General features: G+C 33.3%; 1 protein-coding gene across 2 annotated transcripts; it reads left to right on the top strand.

Moving 5' to 3' along the window:
* Window positions 1–293: 293 nt before the first annotated feature.
* LOC114181962 lies at window positions 294–5,024 on the top strand. Of its 2 annotated transcripts, XR_003603974.1 has the most exons (6): window positions 294–448; window positions 2,763–2,911; window positions 3,092–3,152; window positions 3,231–3,417; window positions 3,995–4,100; window positions 4,653–5,024. XR_003603974.1 is itself a non-coding variant. In XM_028068667.1 (5 exons), the coding sequence occupies exons 2-5, from the start codon at window positions 2,798–2,800 to the stop codon at window positions 4,035–4,037; spliced, it is 405 nt and encodes a 134-aa protein (XP_027924468.1). In that variant the 5' UTR covers window positions 295–448; window positions 2,763–2,797; the 3' UTR covers window positions 4,038–4,477. The 2 variants fall into 2 exon arrangements, 1 of the variants encoding a protein (XP_027924468.1); XM_028068667.1 differs by lacking the exon at window positions 4,653–5,024 and having other exon boundaries at window positions 295–448; window positions 3,995–4,477.
* The last annotated feature ends 21,602 nt before the right edge of the window (window positions 5,025–26,626 follow it).

Raw genomic sequence — 26,626 nt, 5'->3', positions numbered from 1 at the left:
AAAAATGTAAACTTTAATTTAGGGTAGATATATATTTCTATTTTTATTTTTTATCTTATCTTATCTTTAATTTGTTTTTTATATTTTATTTATTTTATTTTTATTTCATCCTATTTTACTTTTATTTTAATCATAATTTTTTTATTTTTTATTTTTATTTGCTATTTATTTTGTCTTTTTTTTAATAATAAGAAAATATATAAAAAAAATGAAAAAAGAAGTGAAAGTTCCTGCTCCAACTGTCCCCTTTTCCTCATTCAGGCAATGAAAAGAGTTTATTTTTTTAAGCTTTGCCCTGTTTGTAAGTTTTGGCATAAAAAAGGAAATATTAGATATTGTAGCATGGCAGCGTATGGCAGTCACAGTAGCGGTGGCTGAGAAACAAGAGGAGGGAGATTTTGCAAAAAGGAAGAAGGTGATTGATGTATTGGGTTTCATCATCAAGAAGGTAAGTGTCCCTAACTTCTTAACTTCGTTAGCTTCGCCCATGGTCTGATACGGATGCTTAAGAATGCATGAGTTGAGCGATGTTCATCCCACTATTATTTTGTTTATACTCACTCACGCTCGTTATCATACACGTTCATAAACACATGAAGTTTTTGTGTGCATCGAAAACAAACAATTAATTCACACCAACACCGAACCCACCGTCCCTCTAGAATCACTACCATCATCTAACCCCAAATTCATCCTCTCCTGCAACAAATAAAAACAGAAAACCCATTCACGTTTTCATCATACGTGAGATCCCAATTCCTTCGCATTCCATCTCCATTTCCTTTCATCACATTCACTGCCCAAGCTTCATTTTTCACATTCCAAACCACCAACTCCATTTCTCTCTCTCGTGCACGTTGAAAAAAAAAAGCGAAAAATAATAGAAATCGCGAGGTCCTCATCCGCGCCGGCGACGGTCTCGATCACGAGCACCGCAGCGGCGACGATACCGGCCGTCCGGAGATGATCGGCGGCGAGCTCCAGAACCTGGTGTGGCTCGCGCGAGAAGGAGAACGAAGAGGTGACGGCACCTCTAATGTTGGTGACATCGCCGGCGATGCTCTTGGCCGGCCATGGGGGTGGCGATGGCTCCGGTATGGATCGGAGGTGATGACGGCGACGTTGGTTGTGCAGTAGCGGCTGGTTCTGCGTTGGAGAAGAAAGGATCTTCGGGTTTGAAGAGGAACCTAATTTTTTAATGTTTGAAGAGTTGGGCTCAGCCCACTTTTACTCGCACACCCCCTTTTTTAAATCTATGCACCCCTTTATTTGGTTGGATTGTTGTGTTTGCTTTCTGAACCTGATTTGCTCGTCGCACCTCTCTGTCCTACACCGCATGCACCACCATTTGTTTCAATTTTTATGCTGGACCTCTTTATTTTCTTCCCGTACCTCCATATTCTGTTAACTCTTCACCACTATGTCATGTATTTATTTTGGACTTGTTTTATTTTCTTCATGCACCCTAATATTTGATAACCAACCACCTCTCTGTTTAATATGTTATCTCTGGGCATGTTGTATCCTGATATTTATTAGTCCTGTACTCTCGTGTGTTTGATTTGGATTGTAACCCATATTTTACTGTACACACTTCATTTATTTCACGCACCTCATTCATTACTCAATCTTTCATATTTCTATTTTTCACTTTTTTCCTTTTTAATTAAATTCTTTCTTTTTAGTTTTATTTTAAAAAACAAAATATTTGAAAATTAAAAAAATTACAAAAATAAAACAATTTAAAAAAATGAATAATGTTTTTATTTTATTTTATTGTGTTTGTCCATTGACACTCATTTTCAAAAATATTGAAAACAATTTTCTTTTCTAATTTTTGGTATTTCTCTGACTATTCATACGTGTGACATCCATTTTTTAAGTAATTCAAAAATAAAAAAAAAATAAAATTTTAAAAATTAAAAACATCAACCCTTTCTAACAAACAATCATCAAGAACTACAAAAATAGAACAAATCTATCAATTTCAAAAAAATCAATAAAAAACTCAAAATACAGCAAACCATATGTTCATTTGAAAACTAAAAAAATACAATCCAATGCTACTAGAATAAAAAAAAAAAACTCCGCGGAAAAAAATTATGGCCAAAAAGTAAACAGAGTTCAGATCAGCTAATAAAACAAAAAGTTAAAGCAAATGATATAAAAATTGGAAATAAAACATATTGGAAATTTTTATATGTACAATAAAGTTACAACTATGCATAAAGTATTTGTTATGAATAACCTTATGATGAATTTCGTCAAAGAGTTTATTGTTGTGTAGACACTCATAAGGTTTTGTATTGAACTTCTTTTTTGGACATGACCGTTTGGTATTTAGACACATCTAGTAGCTTAGAGTATTAATATTGTGATAAGAGTCATCTTCTAAATTTTAGAATAAGGTGTTATGGTTCAAGTTCACTTTTTTTTTCTTAAAACTCTTAAATATAAAATATAGAGATGTAATAAACAAATCAATATAATAATTATTTAACAAAAATCTTTTCAAATTTTTAAAAGTTTTATAATATCAACATAAATTTATTAAAATTGGATTTTTTGTAAACCTTGTAAATAGTTACAATCTTATTTTTATCAACGAAAATAATTCCTTACATTCTTATTCTTATTGATGTGTTATCTTTAGAAATTCGTATGAAAGTTTTATTTCAAAATAATCTTTTTAAAATCTGAATCCAATATCCTGAACGAGTATTCTTATTCAAATACATTTAATACATTTATATGCATTTCAGAGAGCAATTCGAAAGGTGATGTAAAGGAAAAGAGAATGGAAAAAGAAGAAGAGGATCGTAGAAGAGAAGCTGCAATCGCATCCACACCCTGCCTCCGACCGAATTTCAAACCTAAAGGCGTCACGCAGCACCAGCTCGAAAAATTTCGTGTTAGTACCCTCTTCAATCCAATTCACTTTTCGTCATTCTTTACACTTCCCACGTTCAAAATTATTGATAATTTTAGATTTTTTAAACATTTTTCAACATGGGTATGTGTAGTTTTACTACTGCGTTTGATTGTTGCTGTTCTCCGGTGTTAACGTTGTCTGAACATTGGATTGTGATAGGAACTACACAAGAAGCGCTTGCAAGTGAAGTCAAAATCAAAGTTCAAAATAAAATCCAAAGGTTTCTTTCTTTGTATCCCCGCTTAATTGTAATGGTTCATTCGTTTATGATATTCTAATTCTGTCAATGGTTCTGCAGACGGGGCTAACAAAAAGTCACATGGTGATGATTTATGTAGCCAAGACAGTGTAGCTCAAGGTTCAAAAGTTGATCACAAGGAATCAGGCTACTGGAATGATTGTGAAGAAATTGATTCTAGAAATGAAGACGAAAAGGATGATATACCTGTGATTTCCGCGCCAAATAAGCGAAAATTGCATTGGGGGTATGTATCGATAATAACACTTTAGTTCATAGATCTTAGTTTGCAATAGCTAATCCTTGTTTGTTTCTATAATCATTGTAATTAGGGCTTTTGGCACCCAGGTGAGACTTTAAGATATTCCCATAGGTTTTGATTCATTGGTCGGTTATGAGACTAGTTGTCGAGATTTAGTCACTTTTTTGTTAACAACCGTAACTAGGGCATTTAGCTTCCTGTTGGAAGCTTGAGGTCTTTTCTCAAGCTCTTTGGATTGATTATGAAACTAATCTTCAATTTTGATCTGGAGTTTTGTTATAGTGAATACTCCTCGACCCTCCCAAAACTGTGTTTTTGTTATAATTGATCTCAAGTCCTTTCCCACAAACTCTGTTTGTCTTGCCAGCTGAATCACGCCTATTAGGTTGTTAACTTATCACATTAGTAGTTGTGGTTAATCTGTGTGTTGACATCACATGTCACTGGTTGTGTTTTATAGTATTGTAATTCTGCTCTATCCGTGTATATATGGTTATTTTTCTTGTTTGTTTTGCCATGTGAGCGGTTCATAATCATTTGATGTGTTATTAATATTTTGTAGGCTTGACACCAAGAACAGGTGGGAGAGGAAATCCAACATGTAGATATCACCATTGAACTGAAGTGGGGGAATTCATGAATTTTGGTTAAAATGACTATGAGAAGAGGTAAGTGTATATTTAAGACCAAAAGGACAATTGATGTCACCTGCAAAAAAACACATGATCAAAATTGATATCATTTGCAACAAAAACTCATGATCAAAAGACCATGGGAATGCCGTGAGACATTGTGTTGCAATTACACATGTAGAGAATGCTAAGAGAAGATCAGTTATCCATGTTGGGCCTTAAAAGTTATCACGTAGCATCACATATATCAGTAAGACAGTAAATAACTCTGTTGTGGTTATTTGTAATAAGTAACTTTGTTAGATAGAGAACTAATGTTTTATTTGGTATATTAGCATTGTAAACATTTTATTCTTCAAACAAATTCTTTGATCTTTAATGAAAAAAAACTTAGGATTTTTGTTGAAGAGTCTTATTGTTTGTTTTATATCTGCTTTTCTCTGTTCGTTCCTATTGCACCAATTATACACTTTTCTCTGTTCGTTCCTATTACAACAATTTATAAATGTATTATTTGTACACAATAGCAGGCTGGGTAAGTTTTATGTTTTTTTTTTTCTTTTAAATAAATGAAATGTTTGGTCCCAGGCTCTACCAAGACTTGTTCTTCACTCATGATTCAGCCATACCATAATCTCGTGTCATGCCATCTGGACCAGATCATCTTGCAGTCCACCAAGATGCATTATTGATGCTGAAAATGCTAGTAAGACAACCAAAACTGATGTAGAACACAACAGACATCACCAAAAACATAAAAACAAATACAGAAACATGAGCATGGTAAACTCTTTCATGTAGTATATCTTTCACATCTGATCCCATAATAATCTACTTGACACTATTGTCAGCAGCACTTTGGTTACTCGGACTAGAAGGTAATCATATCATGATGCAGCAAATTCATTTGCATATCCTACAATTGTCAAGTACATATCAGGATAAATACCCTCTTTTGTCACCTTCCTTTTATCTATGTTCCTCTGTGGTTATATAATTCATTATTGGTTTTACTTATACAAAACTAATATTATTATCAAAAGTAGTATCACTTCGATTTTGAAAATAGGAGGATGTCAAAGTTATTCAATTTGACTATTGAAGTGAGAATACAGATTCTTGCTAAACAATTACATATAAACAATTAATCCCACTTATCAGTACTCTTGCTAAACAAATGTGTAGATTTAATAGATATAGCAAGAATACAAGGGTATAACAGTTATCAAATGCATTTCTTGAAGATTTTCGTGCTGAATGACTAGTAGCACGTTCCCTTTCCTCCAACTACTCACATAACAGCAAGAACATAGCTGAGAAACCCAGGTACCCAGAGTTGATCCCAAAGTTGTTTACAACACTCAATAATATTCTTGCTAAACAATTACATATAAACAATTAATCCCACTTATCAGTACTCTTGCTAAACAAATGTGTAGATTTAATAGATATAGCAAGAGTACAAGGGTATAACAGTTATCAAATGCATTTCTTGAAGATTTTCGTGCTAAATGACTAGTAGCACGTTCCCTTTCCTCCAACTACTCACATAACAGCAAGAACATAGCTGAGAAACCCAGGTACCCAGAGTTGATCCCAAAGTTGTTTACAACACTCAATAAGACTTGTGAGGAAGTTGAAGATTTGTTAAAAGCTAATAGCACATTCTCTTAGCAACCTCGATTTAAAATCTTTGACGGATTTGCTTGAACTAGAAAACTTAAATATTTGAAAGCAACATGTCCCAACCACACCTAAGTATATGACCCACCTAAGTATATGGTTCCCAGCAGACCTCTGGCCGCATACTTTATGCCGAATACTACCCCCTAACAGTATATGGCCCTCAACAACCACACTCTGCGTTAGATACCTCCCTCTACGAGTATGCGACCACCAGCAACCCTCTGGGCCGCATACCCTGTACTAGATGTCCTCATCTGCAGTATGCGGTTACCAGCAACCCTTTGGGCCGCATACCCTATATTAGTCCTCCTCTGCAGTATGCGGCTGCCAACAGTTCCCTGGGCTGCATACCCTGCACTAAGTACCCCTCCCTAGACTACCTGTTTTACACTAAAGTCCAAGAGGCAAGCAACCTAAATCCAACTACCGCTTAGATGGTTAAGGCAGACGAGAAGTGCCCACTCATGGAGATCCTCATGACCGAGTATCGAATGCCGCCCACATAGAATCCATCCCCACAGGTATACGGTAACCGGCAATAGAAGCCCACAAATGATTACCACCAACCCTCGAAGGACCTCCTGGTAATTTCTCTCCTTACCACTGGATCCAAAAGTGACCAGAAAGGGAATGTTGGGCCAGAAAGCCCATTTCAGGTAGGACCCACAGGTAAAAAGGTATAAATAGCACATTGTTCTATGCATTGATTACGCATTAAATATTCTCTGAATTCACTGACATCATCAACACTGACTTAGGCATCGGAGTGTCTTTTGCAAGCACACCTGCGCCGTCATCGGAGTCCCATCGGAGCAAGGAGATCTCACCCGACTACTTAGCATTAGAACCATCCAGCAGATTTGTGGAATACAATCTGGTCCCCTAAGAACACAACCTTATCCTTTTTTTAGCAATTTAAGAAGTCAACAATTACCATGAAAACTTTCAAGTATCGATTCTTTTACTAAAATTGTTTCAATCTTATTCTCTCTTATCTACTGGATAATCTTGTTGCTGCTAGACTCTGATAAAGAAGAAAGTTAGGGACTCCTTTCAAATAGGAGAAACGTTAGTGAGAAAGTTAAACCAAGAAGAATTGTTTAAGGTTCAATATTCTCTCTTTCATTCATGTGCATCTTACATACACGGAATTTCCACTCCTAAATTATAGGATCATGTGCTGAGTGTACATTGATCACACCAATTGGAACGCTTGTGTTGAAAAGTCTACTAACAAAAAGGATTACATAATGAAATGGAATATAGAACAAAATTGAAAAGAAGTTCTAAGTTGAATAGTGCCGACAGAGTCATCTATAAAAAATCCTTTCATGCCAACCCACCTTTTTGGCTATATGCACTCATCTTTTTTGTGAATTTTGAAAATTTTATTCTGATTAATACGTATAATGTCCAAAATACCCTTATATGTATATATAAAGGTATAACCTCTATTACCTATATTTTGTTTTCATTGTAATAGTTCTCTTTGAACCATTGTGAAAACTCTATCATTGTAAGAGTTCTCTTGTTAAACCATTATAATAGCTCTCTTTGAGTCATTGTAAGAACTTTATTGTCAAGCCATTATAAGAGCTCTTTTTAAGCCATATTAAGAACTCTGTCTGAGTTATTCTAAGAGCTTTCTCGTCGAGCGATTAAGATCTTTCTCTGAGCCATTGTAAGAACTATCTTGTAGAGTATTTGTAAGAGCTTTTTGTGTTGAGTCATTGTAAGAGTTTTCTTGTATTCCCCATTTATACACAAAAACACACAAAAATAAACAAACATAAACACACAATGACAAGACAAACATACATATATAGACACAAACGCAAACAAAAACACAAACACGTAAATAGACACAAAAACACAAAAACATAGATACGCAAACACCCATAGACAAAGATACACAAACATAAACACAAAGACAAATACACATAGAGACATAAACACAAAGACACATACACATAGAGACACAAACACACACACACACACAATCACCAAAATTGTTGTGTTTAATTGGCATCCACTTTTATTTAATTTTTACAGAATGTAACACTGATAGAGTTGTCCAAAAAAGTTTTTATTATGCTTTCAGTGAAGGGATCTTTCACGATTACTTACAAAGTTATTTGAGGTTTTTGATTAACATTCATATTAATAATTATTATCGTTTCAGAAAGTAGGATGGCTATAATTGCTATTGATCGGGCTGAAAGACTTGGTTGGCGTCATTTTGGCTGAAATGTGATTGTTAGCTTGCTATTTTGACTTTAGAGATATTAAAACTAATGTTAGATATATTTTTTATTCTTAAAACATTATAAAAAATTATATTTTCTGTATTTTATAAAATTATGGAACATCCTTTCAACAAACGTGTGAATATCCTTTTTAGTCGTTCTTATTTTGTTTTTGATATATTTCTTTGCCTTGCAAATAAATTTTTTAAGTGCAAATTATTAGAATGTCTAGAGTTTAGTGATACTTTTAAACATCAATCCTTTAACTAGAAAGTAATGCAGAAAAATGCAGGTTTGCATTTACGAACCCACTACTTCGCACATAAATTGGAAACACAAATCCTGTAGATTCCGCTTTAGAGTGATTATTTTCTACAATTGACCTTCCGCTTCCGCTCTTGAACAATATTGTTACAAAAAAAATTCACACTTTATCAAATATTCTCCAAAAAGGGAAACAAAAATGCCTCCTCGACACAAACCTAAACCTTAAACCACGAATTTGTTCTAGTGGGTAAACCCAATACTTTTTTTGCTCCACCAACGGGAAAATGACGAACCCTGTCGAAAAATAACTTCGAAAACAGAGGAACAAAAAACTTGGGGAATGGAGGAAGAAGAAACTTAGGGGAATGGACGAAGAAGACACTTCAGAGATGGAGGAAGAAAAAACTTGGGGGAAGGAGGAAGAACAAATCTGAGGATGGAGAAATAACAAACTGCTCTCCTCTTCTCTCACGACTTTCACTCCTCTCTCTCCTTGCCCTTCACCCACTTCTGTCACAAATCAACCTCCCTTTCTCTATCGCTCTCAAGCATGGCCAACGTGAAAATTGTGCAAAAAAAATAAATTAAAATTGAAAAAACAGTGTCACGTCAAGTAGTTAGAGAAATTGTCAAATAACGGTTGTCAATATATCATTTTCCATATATATATATATATATATATATATATATATATATATATATATGAAAAAAGTGAAGGTGGCTTCTTCAAGTGTGAACGTGTCTAACTTCTATTACCCTCTTTTCATTTCCCTCCAAAACCTACTCTTCACTTTTTTTTATTAAACCCTAGTCATCCTCCAAACCAATCCCTTCTTACTCTTTTTCTCTCACTCTTAGTCTCTCACTTTCAATCTCTCCTAAATGTGGAAATGCATTTTGTTCAAAGCCAATTGTTTTCTGAAAAAGAATTTTTTTGATACTTTTTGACAAAGTTTTAACAATGTCCACATGTCCCCACTCAATTAGCTCAATTTTTTTAAAATAATTTATTATGGTTTAAAGAGAGAAGATAAAGGTTTTGTGAATACTTTGTCAAAGTTTGTTAACAAAAACTTTGTTAAAGTATCAAAATCCTTGTTTTCCCTATTGTCGCAACCGAAATCGCGGCGGGATGACAAAAATAATTTTAAATAGTACAGAGGAGTCGCCACCATAGTTTATTATGGAAAACTATAGAAAAAACCTTAAAAGAATGGTCTTCGAAACTAATTTTGGGTTCGGGAGTCGGTTACGTGTGGGGAAGGTATTAGCACCCCACAACGCCTGTCTTAAGACGGTTCCCTCTTTAATTAAGTGTGAAAAGTAAAATTTTGATGTTTAGAATATTTGTTATTCCCCAAAAAAATCAAACAAAATAAAAAAACACATACAAAAATATTAAAGATTCAAACAAAATTATTTTTTTATTGTTTTGGCCCGACGAGGATTGTACCTCGCTCCTACATATTTTCATTTGAAAAATCAGGATAACGTAGTTCTTTATAACAAAATTGTTGTTTAATATTATTATTTTGTTTTTTTTAATTTTCTAGATTTTTATGTATATGTATATTTTATTAATATCAAGAGAACCCAAGATTCTACATGATAAATATTTAGTTATTAAGCAAATCCGAGATTTGACATGATATTTAAGATTATTTTATAATTTTATAATTTTTTATTATTTCTAATTTTCTTTCAAAAAAAAAGAATTAAAAGGCTATAAAAGAGTGTTTGATTATCCAGCAAGTGCGAGACTTGACATGACATTCACAACTTATATAAAAGAAAATATAATTTTTTATTTTATTTATTTATTTATTTATTATTTTTTTTAGAGAATTAAAGTCTACGAAAAAACACCTTTTTAATTACCCAGATAAAAAACAAAGGAAAAGAGAAAGGTTGAGCACATCAATGATAAACCCAAAATCATCTAACATGAGAACACCGAACACATTTAATCATACAACAATTCAAATGATCATATATGTGATGTTATAAGAGAATCATGAAAAGCATTAGGAGCAAAGAAAATTTACCTTAAGTGACCCCTTTTTGTATGTGTGCTCTATAACAACAAAAAGAGAGGGGGTTTTCGATTTTTTTGTTTTGTCCCTTGCATTAGAGAAATTTTTATGCTTATATAGGCCCCTTGGGGCATTGAGATCCTAGTCTTTAATTATAATAAAATATATGGGGAAGGAATTGGTCTTATTAAATCGTTGCATAATATCCACGGTATTGATTATAATTATTAATGAAATATTGTCTGTAATTACTAGAATCATATTTTCTGTCACATAAAGATCGTAATCAAATCATAACATATTATTCATATAATTGATTCTAATTATTACCAAGAATACTTTCTTCTAAATATTAAAATCGTATCATTCTCTAAAAGCATTATTATCGGGAATATTTGCTTCTAATTAAAATAATACCTTCCCAGTGTAAATGCAAGATATTTATTTAAATTATTATAAAAAATATCGCTCCTAATATTATGAAACGTCATTTTCTGACATGTCATGTGAAAAATGTAAACAACAAACAGTGGGGTAAAAATATGTAAAACATTTGGGCTCATGAAAAGAGTGTGATAATTAAAAATAAATTAGATTCTCCTTCTCTTGGTTTTTTTCTTTTTTTTTTCTTATTTTCCCATGGTAGAATTAAAATTTAAAAACCTACCATCAATCAAAACATATTTTTTTATTTTTTATTATTATTATTATATTATATATTATTTTTATTATTATTATTTCTTTAACCAAACAAATACATTTACCCGGACGAAATTAGGTGTTGACAGCTGCCCCTCTTTACTTATATTTGACTAGATAATATGAAAGTGAAAATTTCATATTATCATAGTAAAAGATAAGTAAAGATAAAAACACTAATTTCGTTCGGGTTTAAAAAATGAAAAAAAAAAAGAGAACTCGACCATTGCCTCGCAGATGGCCGATATAACCAAAGGAAAACCTGGGCTCGACCATTGCCTCGTAGAGGGCCGAGATACCAAAAGAAAATATGGGCTCAAACATTGCCTCGCAGAGGGCCGAGATACCAAAAGAAAACCTGGGCTCGACCATTGCCTCGCAGAGGGCCGAGATACCAAAAGAAAACCTAGGCTCGACCATTGCCTCGCAGAGGGCCGATATGCCAAAAGAAAACCTAAACTCGACCATTACCTCGTAGAGGGCTGATATTGAAATGAAAGTTTGTAACCTTTTTGTGAAGAGGGTTCTAATCAACATGTGGAAGTCGAATTGAATTTTGTGAGAAACAAAACTCATGAATGAAAGAGACTCATTTTTGTTATTGATAGATTATGTGAACACTGTATGCTAAAACTCTAGATGGGAAAAAAATGAAACCCAAAAAGTTGCCCCAGGTTAGAAACATGAAGAACAAGATATGACAAATGGATTTGTGTGGGAACCATGATTAACACATCAACAAAGTGAAAAAACCTTACCTATACAGAAACAGGACGTGGAAACCTTGACAAGGTGTGGAAACCTTGACAAGGTGTAGAAACCTTGACTATCACAAAAACAATGTGTGGAAAGCTTGGCAACATAGAAAGGCGTAGAAACGATGACTAATACCAAAAACAAGATAATGCTGGGCTTGAGGGCTAGACAAAACTAGGCTTGAGAGTTATACAAAACTAAGCTTGGTGGCCAAATAAACTGGGCTTGGGCTAGACAAAGCTGGGCTTGCGGGTTAGACAAAGGTAGGCTTGGGGTGGCCAGGTGAGACTAGGCTAAAAGGGCTAGTGCGGAACTGGGCTTGGGCCAGACTAAATTGGGCTTGAGGGGGCCAGTGCGACATTAGGCTTGGGGGCTAGAAAAAGCTAGGCCTGAGGGCTAGACAAAGCTAGGCTTGGGGTGGCCAGATAAAATTGGGCTTGTGGGCTAGACAAAACTAGGCTTAGGGGCTAGACAAAGCTAGGCTTGGGGTGGCCAGATGAAACTGGGCTTGTTGGCTAGACAAAGCTAGGCTTAGGGGTCAGTTCGAAACTGGGTTTGGGCCAAACTAATCTGGGCTTGAGGTGGCCAGATGAAACTGGGCTTAAGGGGCCAACGCGAAATTAGGCTTAGGCTAGACTAAGCTGGGCTTGAGGGGCCAGATAAATCTGGGCTTTAGGGGGCTAGACAAAGCTAGGCTTAGGGGCCAATGCGAAACTGGGCTTAGGGGCTAGATGAAACTAGGCTTGGGGGCTAGTGCGAAACTGGGCTTATGGGCTAGACGAAACTAGGCTTGGGCCAGACTAACCTGGGCTTTAGGGGCCAGTGCGAAACCGGGTTTGGGCCAAACTAAACTGGGCTTAAGTGTTCAGTGCGAAAATTGGGCTTGTGGAATAGACAAAGCTAAGCTTAGGGGCCAGATAAAATTTGGGCTTTAGGGGGCTAGACAAAGCTAGGGTTAGGGGCCAATGTGAAATTGGGCTTAGGGGCTAGACGAAACTAGGCTTGGGGCTAGTGCAAAACTGGGATTAAGGGCTAGACGAAACTAGGCTTGGACCAGACTAACCTGGGCTTTAGGGGCCAGTGCAAAACTGGGCTTGGGCCAGACTAAACTAGGCTTGAGTGGCCAATGCAAAAACTAGGCTTGTGGGCTAGACAAAGCTAGGCTTAAGGGCCAGTGCGAAACTGGGCTTGGGGGCTAGACAAAGCTATGCTTGAGGATATATGAATGAAGAGGACCATCAATCCGAGAAATACTAAAGAAGTAAAATTTTGTATCTTTCTTATTTTCTTCATTTTGAAACAGAAGGATTCGACAACCGTTCATGTGAATGTAGAGGATTTTGATCCCAAAAGTGACAAAAAAATATTAATTTCATAAAAAGAACTATGATGCCTGATGATTAAGACATGTTATGAATTTTTCTTTTTGAGCATTTATATGATTGTGCATGCATGAATATGCTATGATATGTGCATGAATATGCTAATATGAAATGTGCATGAATATGTTGGCATGTATATGCTTTGTTTTTTTTTTGAACCAAATACTACATAGAGCCTAATTTTGCTAACATGTGTTTGGATATTTTCTATTTGATGATTGATGTGATATGTGTATGAATACATGCAAATGCTAACACCTTGTATGAATTTTCTTTTTATGAATGCATGAGTATGTTGATGCTTATTATGACTTTAACATTTACATTATATGTGCATAAAAATGCTGACACATGCTATGTATTATTATTATTTTTTTAATTTTGATTATGATGTGTCATAATGTTGTTATGTTTATTTCGAGCATGCATGGTGAATGATAATGTTGGCACGACTTATGAATTTTCTTTTTGAAAACTAACAATATTAGTGTATGATGTACATGTGATGATTTTTTTTTTGTTTACATGAACACAGTTGAAACTTTGATGTATGAATTAATGTATGAATGCATGATGAAAGTTCCTTTGTTTGTTAATTTTATTTTTTGACACAAGTGAATGAATCTATGCATGAAACATACCCTTGTGTATTTTTCACCTTTTACATTGTATCAAACTTACTTTAATTGATCCCCAATTTGTTGTTATTTTTATATTTATGGAAACCTTCTATTTTGATTTTTTTTTGAAAAATATTCTTCGGTCTAATCAGTTTATTGAGAAGCTCTTTTCTGTATCATTGCTTTTTGAACACTATTTGAGTGACATACATGAAATTGCCAAATCTCTTGGAAGGGATTAGATGAGATAATTGACTAAGGAGTTTCCCCAATTTTATAGTTATCAATTGACTTCAGGACATGAGGTGTGTTTGGGCTTGTCCCAATTATTGATAAAATAGATGGAGACTTCAAAATTTGCCCCAATTTGAGGATGTAGATTGGTCTCAGGGTGCAAAATGTGTTTGAGCTTGCCCCAGTTGTTGATAACATGAGAATGTTGAAAATAATGAGAGACTTCATACTAGTTGCCCCAATGTAATCTTGACAATCAAAGTCAATAATTGTTCAAATTCAAGATATCTGACAAAATATTTTCCTCTAAATTAAAGTTTTCGAAAAACAATAACCAATCATTAATTTGTGTGGACTTTATTAGGCTTGTATTGTAGCCAAGGCTAAGGGATATGAAAAATGGATAGTGAAGGCTCAAAGTAAATGGTATAAAGGTTATTTCAAACAAAGGTATTTATCTAAGGTTGCACCTAAAATTCATTTGACTACCTTTGTTCACCACTTTTTTTCACTTTCCAACTCTTGTTTCTCTTTTTTTTTTTGCATAACCAATTTTTTTTGTCTTTTCAAACTTTTTTATGTTTTTATTGGTGAATTACAAGTCAAATGAAATAGATACAAACATCATTTTAACTTTAGTGGGAAGATGACCCTTGTTCAGGGTAATTAAAAAGAAATTTTAATTTTTTTATAGGCTCAAAATGGGTAACAAAGGAATATCATTTTTTCTTGATAAAGAAACATGGCCACACATCATTTCAATTCATGATTGTTTTAATTTCAAAAGCTTTAATCCAAAAGGAAAAAAAAATCACATTAGAGGTTGTCCGTACTTTGCCCTTACTTCTTTTTGTATTATTTTCTATTTTTTTGTTGTCTTACTTTTTTCCTAGACCGCCCTTTTGGGTTTTCAGTGTAGTAGACTTTTCTTCATTTTTTTCCTTTTTTGTTGTGTTCAAAGACTTATTTCAATTTTAATTCATTTTAAGGCACATGCCCCTTTATGATGATCCTCCATAGAATACAAAGAAAAGGTTTATTGGAGAAAGGTGATGGGAAATGGGATGGGAAAGGAAGTGAATTTTAGCAATTCCATGTACACAAATTAGAGCAAAGTTTCAAAAGTGTGTCACTTTTCATAAAAATTATCCATTTATTCAACAAACTGATTTGACCAAAGAATAATTTATTTTCTCTTATTTTTTTCACTTTTCGCAGGATTCCATGAATTTAAAAAATTGGGAAACAATTGATTTTTAAAATTATTGTAGTGCAATTTCTTTTCAAGATATGTTGATGCATGTTATGTGTTATGCAAAGTGACATGAGAATGCAAGATGCTACAAATTTGGAAACTACCTATACACATGCATGTGAGTGTATGTATGGCATGTACGATGCAAGGTGGCATGAAAAAACAATGGGATAAATATTATGCATTATACATTGTGACATGAATCCAAAGTGAATCCATGCTACGTGTCAAGTGAATGTTATTTACCTTAAAACTATGTGCATGGTACCATGCATGAATGAAAACAAGATGTGGATGTAATGCATGTATGCACCTCGAGAGGCCCTTATTTATACGTTGATGCAAATATGACACAGTTGAAAATTAACTACTTAATTCTATAAAAATGAAAAGATTAAAAAAATAAAGAAATAATGCACGCTCCCTTTGTGTCTTAGAAGGTGTAGAGAAAATCTATTTTCTAGTCTATGAGCTTTTATATGATTCTTCCAAAGATAGCTCTAAATTATCTCACAGGCCTCTAGAGCTGAAGTCAACCTCAAGACATAATCCACAACGATAGGCAACCTAACAGATGTGGCATGTCAAGAGGAAGCAAACTCTAGATGAAGTCTTCCCAATAGTCAAGTAGATCCGAGATCTAGCATAATAATTGTTGGACCTCCACTCCTTACGGCTAACTCAAGTCCGGGTATAGGACCCCAATATTAAAATGAATGCACTAGCCTACCATGTGTAGTGTGTGAATGGAGCAACCTAAGACTACCCAAACCCACACATGCAAAATAACCAGAAAATTCCTAGACAGATATAACAATTGTCTTCTACCCTAGGGTTCAATAATTTAAACAATATAATCATATGAGGACATTAAAGAGTAAACATGGCATCAAGACAAACAAAGATAGATAAATATACATGAAATAAAACGAAAATAAGGGGAAAACGAATATATAAAAACAACATACTTTTCACACACTTAACCAAGAGGATCGACTCTCCAAAACTTTCCCAGTGGAGTCACCATTTGTTGCAACCGAGATCGCGGCGAGACGGCGAAAATAATTTTAAATAGTACAGAGGAGTCGCCACCATAGTTTATTATGGAAAACTATAGAAAAAACCTTAAAAGAATGGTCTTCGAAACCAATTTTGGGTTCGGGAGTCGGTTACGTGTGGGGAAGGTATTAGCACCCCACAACGCCCGTCTTAAGACGGTTCCCTCTTTAATTAAGTGTCAAAAGTAGAATTTTGATGTTTAGAATATTTGTTATTCCCCAAAAATATCAAACAAAATAAAAAAGCACACAAAAATATTAAAGATTCAAACAAAATTATTTGTTTATTTTTTTGGCCCGACAAGGATTGTACCTCGCTCCTACATATTTCCATTTGGAAAATCAGGATAACGTAGTTCTTTATAAAAAATTTGTTGTTTGATATTATTATTTTGTTTTTTTAATTTCTAGATTTTTATGTATATGTATATTTTATTAATATCAAGAGAACCCAAGATTCTACATGATAAATATTTAGTTATCAAGCAAATCCGAGATTTGACATGATATTTAAGATGATTTTATAATTTTATAATTTTTTATTATTTCTAATTTTCTTTAAAAAAAAGAATTAAAAGTCTATAAAAGAGTGTTTTGATTATCAAGCAAGTTCAAGACTTGACATGACATTCACAACTTATATAAAAGAAAATATAATTTTTTATTTTATTTATTTATTTATTATTATTTTTTTTAGAGAATTAAAGTCTACGAAAAACACCTTTTTAATTACCAAGATAAAAAATATAGGAAAAGAGAAAGGTTGAGCACATCAATGATAAACCCAAAATCATCTAACATGAGAACCCCAACACATTTAATCATACAACATTTCAAACGATCATATATGTGATGTTATAAGAGAATCATGAAAAGCATTAGGAGCAAAGAAAATTTACCTTAAGGTGACCCCTTTTTGTATGTGTGCTCTATAATAAAAAAAAGAGATGGATTTTTCGATTTTTTTTTATGTCCCTTGTATTAGAGAAATTTTGTGCTTATATAAGCCCTTGGGATACCATTGAGATCATAGTCTTTAATTATAATAAAACATATGGGGAAGGAATTGATCTTATTAAATCGTTGCATAATATCCACGGTATTGATTATAATTATTAACGAAATATTGTCTGTAATTACTAGAATTATATTTTCTGTCACATAAAGATCGTAATCAAAACATAACATATTATTCATATAATTAATTCTAATAATTACCAGAAATACTTTCTTCTAAATATTAAAATCGTACCATTCTCTAAAAGCATTATTATTGGGAATATTTACTTCTAATTAAAATAATACATTCCTAGTGTAAATGCAAGATATTTATTCAAATTATTATAAAAAATATGCTCCTAATATTATACACTTCTCTAAAAATAGAAATTATGAAACGTCATTTTCTGACATATGTCATGTGAAAAGTGTAAACAACAAACAATGGGGGTAAAAATATGTAAAACATTTGGACTCATGAAAAGAGTGTGATAATTAAAAATAAATTAGATTCTCCTTCTCTTGGTTTTTTTCTTTTTTTCTTTTTTTTTTCTTTTTTTCCCATGGTAGAATTAAAATTTAAAAACCTACCATCAATCAAAACATATTTTATTATTTTATTTTATTATTTATTATTAATATTATTATATTATATATTATTATTATTATTTTAACCAAACAAATACATTTACCCGAACGAAATTGGGTGTTGACACCTATCTTCCTCTATCATTGGTATCTTGCTTTCACTTTGTTGATCTCTCACTCTCTCGATCTCGGTCTCATTTCTGATGCTATGTCTTTTTTTAACTTTTTTTTTCTCTTTTTCATTCTTTATTGCATATGCATGTGTTTTGAATTTTTTTCATTGTATTCATTTTGTTTTGATCAGGACTCTGTTTTTTTTTATCTTAAGACATCTTAACTTTGTTTTTGTTTTCGAGATGAATGAAATGTCTGAGAAGGAGAAGACTAGAGATTTCTTGAAGGCGAAAGGCAGGGCTCTCAAGTAGAAGGACGATGATCATTTTTAAAAAGATCATTTATATGTTTTTTCAAAAGTTTGATTTTTATTATTTTCGTATATTTTTTTTGAGTGTTTCTTTTCTCTTCTTATATGTGTGGGATTTAACGATGATAAAAGACAATGAAACAAAAAAGGACAAGAAGAAAAAAAGAGGTTGTGAGAAGAAAAGACCTTTTCCATCTTATATTTTGTGGAAAAAAGACCAATGGAATAAGGTAAAACCAAATTATTATTAGAATAATTCTTTTTTTTTCTTTGTTGGTTTCACTTTAATTCAATAGTTTTACCTTATGATTGGATGAGTGATTTCAAAATTTTCAAGAAATTGAAATACATAGTATTTGAATTACTAACAATTGAATTTCCTTTATTTCTTAAATAGTTTATTTGAATGGAGTAATTGAAATATCTTAAATTTCAATTTCTTGTTTGGATAAAGTAATTTAATTTCTATTTTAAGACAAACCCAACTTTACCTTTGTGCTTGAGTTGAGTTAGCTTGACTTTTGATCTGGGTTGACTCATTTCGAGCTTTGGTTTAGGTAGACTAACGAAGATTCAACCTGGGTCAACTAGGCCCGACCTTTGGCACAACCAACTTTGCTCAACCTTCAGCTTAGGCCAACTTGGGACGACCTTCACCTTGGGTCGACTCGACTCGACATCGGCCTTGGTAAACTCCACTCAATCTCTAGTTCGGGCTGACTCAGTTTGACCTTCAACCTAGGTCGACTCAGCTTGCCCATTAGCTTGGCTTGCCGACTTGGCTAGACCTTCGGCCTAAGACAACTTGATTCCACCTTCAACCTGACCCGACTCGATTCGACCTTTGGTTCGAGCCAACTCGACTCGACTTCAACCTGGGTGGACAAGTTGACTTCAGCTTGGTTGGACTCGATTCAAATTCGATTGACCTTGGCCTAGGCTGACTCGACTCGAATTTTGGAACGAACTAAATTAGCTTGACCTTCAGCTTAGGCCAACTCGACTCAATCTTCGCCTCGAGCTTACTCGACTCGACCTTCGTCTTGAGTCGAGAAGACTCGACTTTCAGTCCAGGTCAACTTGGCTTGATCTTCGGTCCAGGCTGACTCAGTTCGACCTTTGGCTTGGGCCAACTCGGCTCACCCACCAGCTTGGCTTGGCCAACTTGGTTCAACCTTCGATCAGGGTTAATTCGATTCAAGTGGGGCCGACTTAGCTCGACAAGGGATGACAACGGGTTGGGTCGGACACGGATAGTGCTTACCCGCAATCCAACCTGTAACATCCCGACCGAATATTATGGGTTTAAATAATAAAATAAAATAAGAAAATAAAATTACATATATTATAAATCTATTTCCCAAAAACGCGGGAAATCTCAAATAATTTATTTCATAATGAAAATAACTCTAAGTTCAAATCTTCTCAAAATTCAATAAAATACCAAAACAGTCTCATAATAGATTACACCTTTATTCCAAAACCATAAATGATAAAAGTCTATAAAATTGTTCCCATGAGTTTTCCCCGCTCCGCTGCTAAACCTCACCATATCCACCTGCAACATCATCTGCTCCCGTGTACCGCTGTCGCAACCAAAATCGCGATGGGACGACAAACCAAAAATTAAAATTTGAAAAAAACAGAGTTTGGAGTCGCCACCATAGTTATTATAGGAAACAATGGAAAACAATAAAAAAAAGCAAGGTCTGCAAAAAACCAGATTTTGGATCTGGGAGTTGGATACGCGTGGGGAAGGTATTAGCACCCCACAACGCCCGTCCAAAGACGGTACCTTTAATTAAATGTGCAAAAGTTTTGTGGTTTTCAAAATATTTAATTTTTCCCAAAATTAGTAATAAAAGAATGTACAAAAAACAAAACTATTTTTTTTGACTTTTTGGGCCCGACGAGGATTAATCCTCACTCCTACGTATTTCCATGTGAATGGAGAATCAGGGTTACGTAGTTCTTGTTGAAAAATCTATTTGGAAAATTATTTGAAAATGATTTAATTTGTTTTATAATTTTTGAAATTTTTTTTATTTAAATTTTAGTATTATTTTAAAATTGGTGTCACGCGACGCGAACGGCAAGATAGACACTTCAAATAAATTCTTTTTTTTTAATCTTTTATTTTTTATTTTTTTAATCATTTATAAATTTTTAATATTTTTTTAAATTTATTTTAGAGTAGTTGTGGATGTCATTGCGACGTGAGCAACGAAATAGATATAAAAGAGTAAACAAAGAAAGTTATATTTTATTTTTAGATCATCTGTATATATTTTTAGAAAAAACAAAAGTCTAAATTAGATGTCATGCGACGCAAGCGGCCGGGCAGACAATAAAGAAAGGGGAAAATATATTTTTATGATTAAAAAATAGAATGAAAATTGAAAAAAAAAAACTAAATGAAAAGATGAAAGAATTTAGAGTGACGTACCTTAAAACAATTTCAATAGCTCCTCACCTTTTTTCTTTTCTTTTTTTTTTGCTTCCTTTTCTAATATTTTTTTTGTTTGTTTGTTTTTCCAATAGAGATAAAGATGAGAGGTGTCTATGTGGGTGGTAATGAGAGAAAGAGAGAGTGTAGAGAATGTTTTCTTCTCTTTTTTTTTCTACCTCCTTCAATATTTTTTTTTAAAAGAGAGATAAAAGACAAGGTGTGTGTGGGAGTGGTGATGGGAAAGAATTAGAGAAATGTAGAGAATCCTTTTTTGCGGTCATGACAGAGTGCGTATTTATACTCACATCTTGCAATATGAATGCAATCTCAGCCTTAATTGTAATGAACAATATAAGGAAGGAATTAGTTATGATAGCAACAAATTATGGGAATCAAATCATAGTAAATCAGAGCACAAAATCAATCATTATCGGTAACAAATCAGAGCACAAAATTAATCTCAATTAGTAATATTGATTCTTACCATTTGAAGAGATATTGCCTCTAATTATTATTATATAACTAATTTATCTAACAAAGGTAGAAAATATTTGAGTTATTGGGCTCATGAAAAGGAGTGTGATAATTAATAACAAATTGGGCTCTTCCTGCTTTTTTCTTTTTTTTTTCTCTTTTTTTTTCTTTTTTTTTCTAAAATTAAAGTTTGAAAATATTTGAAGGAAATTTTGTTTCACATTTTTTTTTTATTTTTTATTAACTAAAAACCTTTTATTTTTTAGTTTTAGTTTTTTATTTTTTTTAAAATAAATTTATTTACCCGGACGAAATTAGGTGTTGACAACTGCCCCTCTTTAAACTAGATAATATGAAAATTTGACTTTTTCATATTATCGTAATAAAAGATAAGTAAAGATAAAAACACTAATTTCGTTCGGGTTAAAAAAAATAAAAAAAACAAATTTGAAGACAAATTTGACCATTCCAGAGGATATGGTATGTATCTGAAAGAAAAAAACTAAGTGACCATTACCAAGTAGAGGGTCCCAATTTGACACACTAAGTCTTTTTGTTTTTTTTTTAATGGGGGATAAGCTTCATCGTCGAGAGGGAAACAGCTCGGATCACCAGCTAAGGCCCCTAAATGACCGCTCAGTGATAAAGGAGGTAGGGGTGCAGAGACAACCAGGAGGTTTGCCTAGAAGCAGCCACCCTTGAAAGAGTGCGTAATAGCTCACTGATCGAGCGCTCTTGCTTTTTGAAAAAACCAAATTAGACCAATCTCGTGGAGAGGGTCTATTCCAAAGATTCAGATTCAGTGACCATGTAGAAGATCACGAGCTGACAAATCACTTTGTTTTATTATCTTCTTTTCTGACTTTTTGAAAAACATATTAGACCAATCCCGAGGAGAGGGTCTATATCGAAAGGAAAGAAATCAATGACCATTGCCTCACAGAAGGTCTTGATGTAAAGAGATCGATGACCATTGCCTCGCAGAGGGCCTCGATGTGACATAAGAAATCAATAACCATTGCCTCGCAGAGGGTCTTGATGTGAAGAGATCGATGACCATTACCTCACAGAGGGTGTTGATATATATAAAAGGAGAACCTGAATTTTGCTTTTGAACTGTCGACAAACACCAAGTGAATGCCTAACGTTTTTGAGACTTAAACAAAAAATTTCGTTTCTGACTTTTTTTTAAAATGATTTTCAATGATTTTGTGGAGTATGATGGATGACATGATGTGAATGTGTGTATATTGTATGGTATGATGAAACAGATTGAGAAGACTCTTTTTGTATCTTTCATTTTTCTTTTTTCATAAATCTAAGAAATGTTGGAGGAGTTATGCATATGCACACGTTATGAATCATTGATGATGTATGACATGCTATAATTTTTTTTTAAACTTAGACGATGGTGCATGCATGGACGCATGGATGCATGGATGCATGGGTGAAATTTGCTTTATTCAAAAAGATGAATTACTCATGTATGCATGACTTGGTATGATGTATGAATTTTTCTTTTGCATTTCTTTGAAAACAATATTCGAATTGATTCTCATTTCATTGTTATTCCTAATTCATGGAGTCATTCTACTTTGATTTTTTTTTTACTTTTCTAAATCATTTTCTTGGTCTAATCAATTTACTAAAAAACACTTTTTTAATCATTTCTTTGAAACACTATTTGAATGACATACATGAAATAGCCAAGGGCTTGAAAAGGTTTGGATGAGATGATGAAGATTAATTAGGGAGTTGCCCCAATTTGAATTGGTCTCGGGACACAAAATGTGTTTGGGCTTTCCCAGTTATGGATGGTATGAAGAAAATGATGGGAATTTAAAAAAAAAATAAAAATTGCCCCTGGTGTGAGAGCCTAGGATGGTCTTAGGGTGCAAAAGCGTGTTTGACTTTTCCCAAACGAGGAGATTAAAAAATGACGGCGTCTTCACAAGTTGCCTCTGATGTGATCACAAAATTCAATGTAAATAAATGTCCCAATTCAAAATGAATGATGGGAATATATGAATCACAAACAAAGTGACTGCCCCAGTTTGGGTTTGTGATTGATAAAGATGGACTATGTTAAGGTTGGTCAAGGTTTAGGCTTAGAGCAGACGATACCGTATGAGCAAAAATGGAATTTCATGAAGAATGAATTGAAAGGGGACAACCCAATTTTAACCAGATTGCTTGATTGCCTGTATTGATTTTGGAGCTTTGAAAACTTGTCAACCAAACATAAACTGCCCCAGTGTTTAAAAGAAAATCTCTGAACACACTTTTTCAATCTTTTTTTTATATAGAACAAACCTGTTAGCAAATCAATTTTTTCTTCTAAATTAAAACCTTCGAAAGATAACAACCAATCTCTGATCTCTGTGGACTTTATTAGGCTTGTATCGTGGCCAAGGCTAGGGGTATGAAAGTGAATGATAGTAAAGGCCCAAACAAGTGATGTGAGGGTTGTTTCAAACAAGGATCTTTGAATAATGTTTCATTCAAAATTTGTTTGACTTCGTTTTGTTCACCTTTTTTTGTATCTTTCTTGATATGACCTGTAATATTTCTTTATTTTTTGATATTTTTGTATTAGTGAACTACTAGTCAGATGAAACAAATGCAAATATTATGTCAACCCTCAGTGGGAGGGTGATCCTTGTTTAGGGTAATTTGAAAGAAATTTTTTGGAAGACTCAAATTGGATAGCAAAGGATAATCACTTTTGTTTTTTTTTTTTTTTTTGATAAAGAAACATGGCCACACATCATTTCAAATCATGATTGTTTTTCTAAAAAAAAAATTAATTCAGAGGAAAATAATTTAGTTCATGTAACAGGATATCCCTTGTTTTGTTCTTTTTTTTCACTTTTTTTTGTCTTATTTTTTGCCTAGACTATCCTTCAAAGTTGTTAGTGTAGCAAAATTTTCTTCCTTTTGTTTTTCTGTGTGTTCAGAGAATTTATGGTAATTCTTTTTAGGATGTGTCCCCTTTATGATAATTCTCCATGAAAAAGAAAACAAGGTTTATGGTGGAAGAGAGATGGAAAGGAAGATAGATTTGAGCAATTTCATGTATGCAAGACTATATGATGCTTCAAAAGACATGATAACAAATAAAATTTTATTTCTTTATTCAATCCACTGATTTGACTAAAGAATGTTTTATTATTTTTCATCATTTTTCATAAGAAAGATTCCAAGAATTTGGTGATAAGAGAATTGAGAAACAATTTGAATTTATTGTAGTGTAAACTTTTTTTTTTTTAAATTTATGCTGATGCATGCTATGTGTTTGAATCTTTGGATAACGTATCATGAATGACCACAAAATGGAATGCAATGCATGTTTGTTGTGCCTCATAGGACACCACTTATTCACATGATATGCTAATGAAATGTATGTTTATGACTAATAATGGTGTGATTGTGATGCATTTATTATTATATACAAGGAAAGGTGAGGGTAAAGGACGCAAATAGTCTCCCTTTAGTGTCTTTGTTTAACATGGGTTTGATGCTTAAAGTTCTAAGGGAAAGTATATGTGCTCACAAGGATAGTTCCCTAATAACTAAATATCAAGGTCACTAGAGCTATGGCCCACTTCATGGCATTTCCCACGATAGTTGGTAAACAACAAGAAGTGGGAGTACCAATGAAGTAAACAAACTCTAGTTGGGGTTCTCACAATGACCACTTGGGAAGTACATCCACTGTGACACTGCTACACAATTCCTTCTAATTCTAAGCAACTCACACCCGGGTATAGGGCCCCACTCATGTAATGAATAAAATGTGTGTGTGTGTGAAGGGAGAACACAATGTATACCTAAACCCACACCTAACAATTATTCCAAATACAAAAATAAAAAAGAATATACACATGCAATTATTCTAAATATAAAAAAAATAAAAAAAAAACACATACAAAAAAAATGAGAAAGAAAAAATATGAAGAAAAACCACATCAATTTTGCGCATCCAAATAAATGGTTTGACTATCTAGCGTCCCCAGTGGAGTCGCCATTTGTCGCAACCGAAATCGCGACGGGACGACGAACCAAAAATTAAAATTTGAAAAAAAAAACAGAGTTTGGAGTCGCCACCATAGTTATTATAGGAAACTATGGAAAACCATAAAAAAAAAGCAAGGTCTGTAAAAAACCAGATTTTAGATTCGGGAGTCGGATACACGTGGGAAAGGTATTAGCACCCCACAAAGCCCGTCCTAAGACGGTACCTTTAATTAAATGTGCAAAAGTTTTGTGATTTTCAAAATATTTATTTTTTCCCAAAATTAGTAATAAAAGAATGTACAAAAAAACAAAACTATTTTTTTTGATTTTTTGGACCCGACGAGGATTAATCCTCGCTCCTATGTATTTCCATGTGAATGGAGAATCAGGGTTACGTAGTTCTTTTTGAAAAATCTATTTGGAAAATTATTTGAAAATGATTTAATTTGTTTTATAATTTTTGAAAATATTTTTATTTAAATTTTAGTATTATTTTAAAATTGGTGTCACGCGACGCGAGCGACCAGATAGACACTTCAAATAAATTCTTTTTTTTAATCTTTTATTTTTTATTTTTTTAATCATTTATAAATTTTTAATATTTTTTAAAGTTATTTTAGAGTAGTTGTGGATGTCATTGCGACGTGAGCAACCAAATAGATATAAAAGAGTAAACAAAGAAAGTTATATTTTATTTTTAGATCATCTGTATATATTTTTAGAAAAAACAAAAGTCTAAATTAGATGTCATGCAACGCGAGCGGCCGAGCAGACAATAAAGAAAGGGGAAAATATATTTTTATGATTAAAGAAAAGAATGAAAATTGAAAAAAAAAACTAAATGAAAAGATGAAAGAATTGAGAGTGACGTACCTTAAAGCAATTTCAATATCTCCTCACCTTTTTTCTTTTCTTTTTTTTTCTTCCTTTTCTTATATTTTTTTGTTTGTTTGTTTTTCCAATAGAGATAAAGATGAGAGGTGTCTATGTGGGTGGTAATGAGAGAAAGAGAGAGTGTAGAGAATGTTTTCTTCTCTTTTTTTTTCTACCTCTTTCAATATTTTTTTAAAAGAGAGATAAAAGAGAAGGTGTGTGTGGGAGTTGTGATGGGAAAGAATTAGAGAAATGTAGAGAATCCTTTTTTCGGTCATGACAGAGTGCGTATTTATACTCACACCTTGCAATATCAATGCAATCTCAGCCTTCATTGTAATGGACAATATAAGGAAGGAATTAGTTATGATAGCAGCAAATTATGGGAATCAGAGCACAAAATTAATCATTATCAATAACAAATCAGAGCACAAAATCAATCCCAATTAGTAATATTGATTCTTACCATTTGAAGAGATATTGCCCCTGATTATTATTATAT

This window comes from Vigna unguiculata, chromosome 4, assembly GCF_004118075.2.
Source record: "Vigna unguiculata cultivar IT97K-499-35 chromosome 4, ASM411807v1, whole genome shotgun sequence".
NCBI lineage: Eukaryota > Viridiplantae > Streptophyta > Magnoliopsida > Fabales > Fabaceae > Vigna > Vigna unguiculata.
Note: the sequence above shows the minus strand (reverse complement) of the source record. Positions and strands in the feature narration are given on the sequence as shown.

Coding starts and splice junctions, on each gene's coding strand:
- LOC114181962 (XM_028068667.1), top strand. CDS start 2,798: ATGGAAAAAGAAGAAGAGGATCGTAGAAGAGAAGCTGCAATCGCATCC. Junction 3,153..3,230: donor GTTCAAAATAAAATCCAAAG/GTTTCTTTCTTT, acceptor ATGGTTCTGCAG/ACGGGGCTAACAAAAAGTCA. Junction 3,418..3,994: donor AAGCGAAAATTGCATTGGGG/GTATGTATCGAT, acceptor AATATTTTGTAG/GCTTGACACCAAGAACAGGT.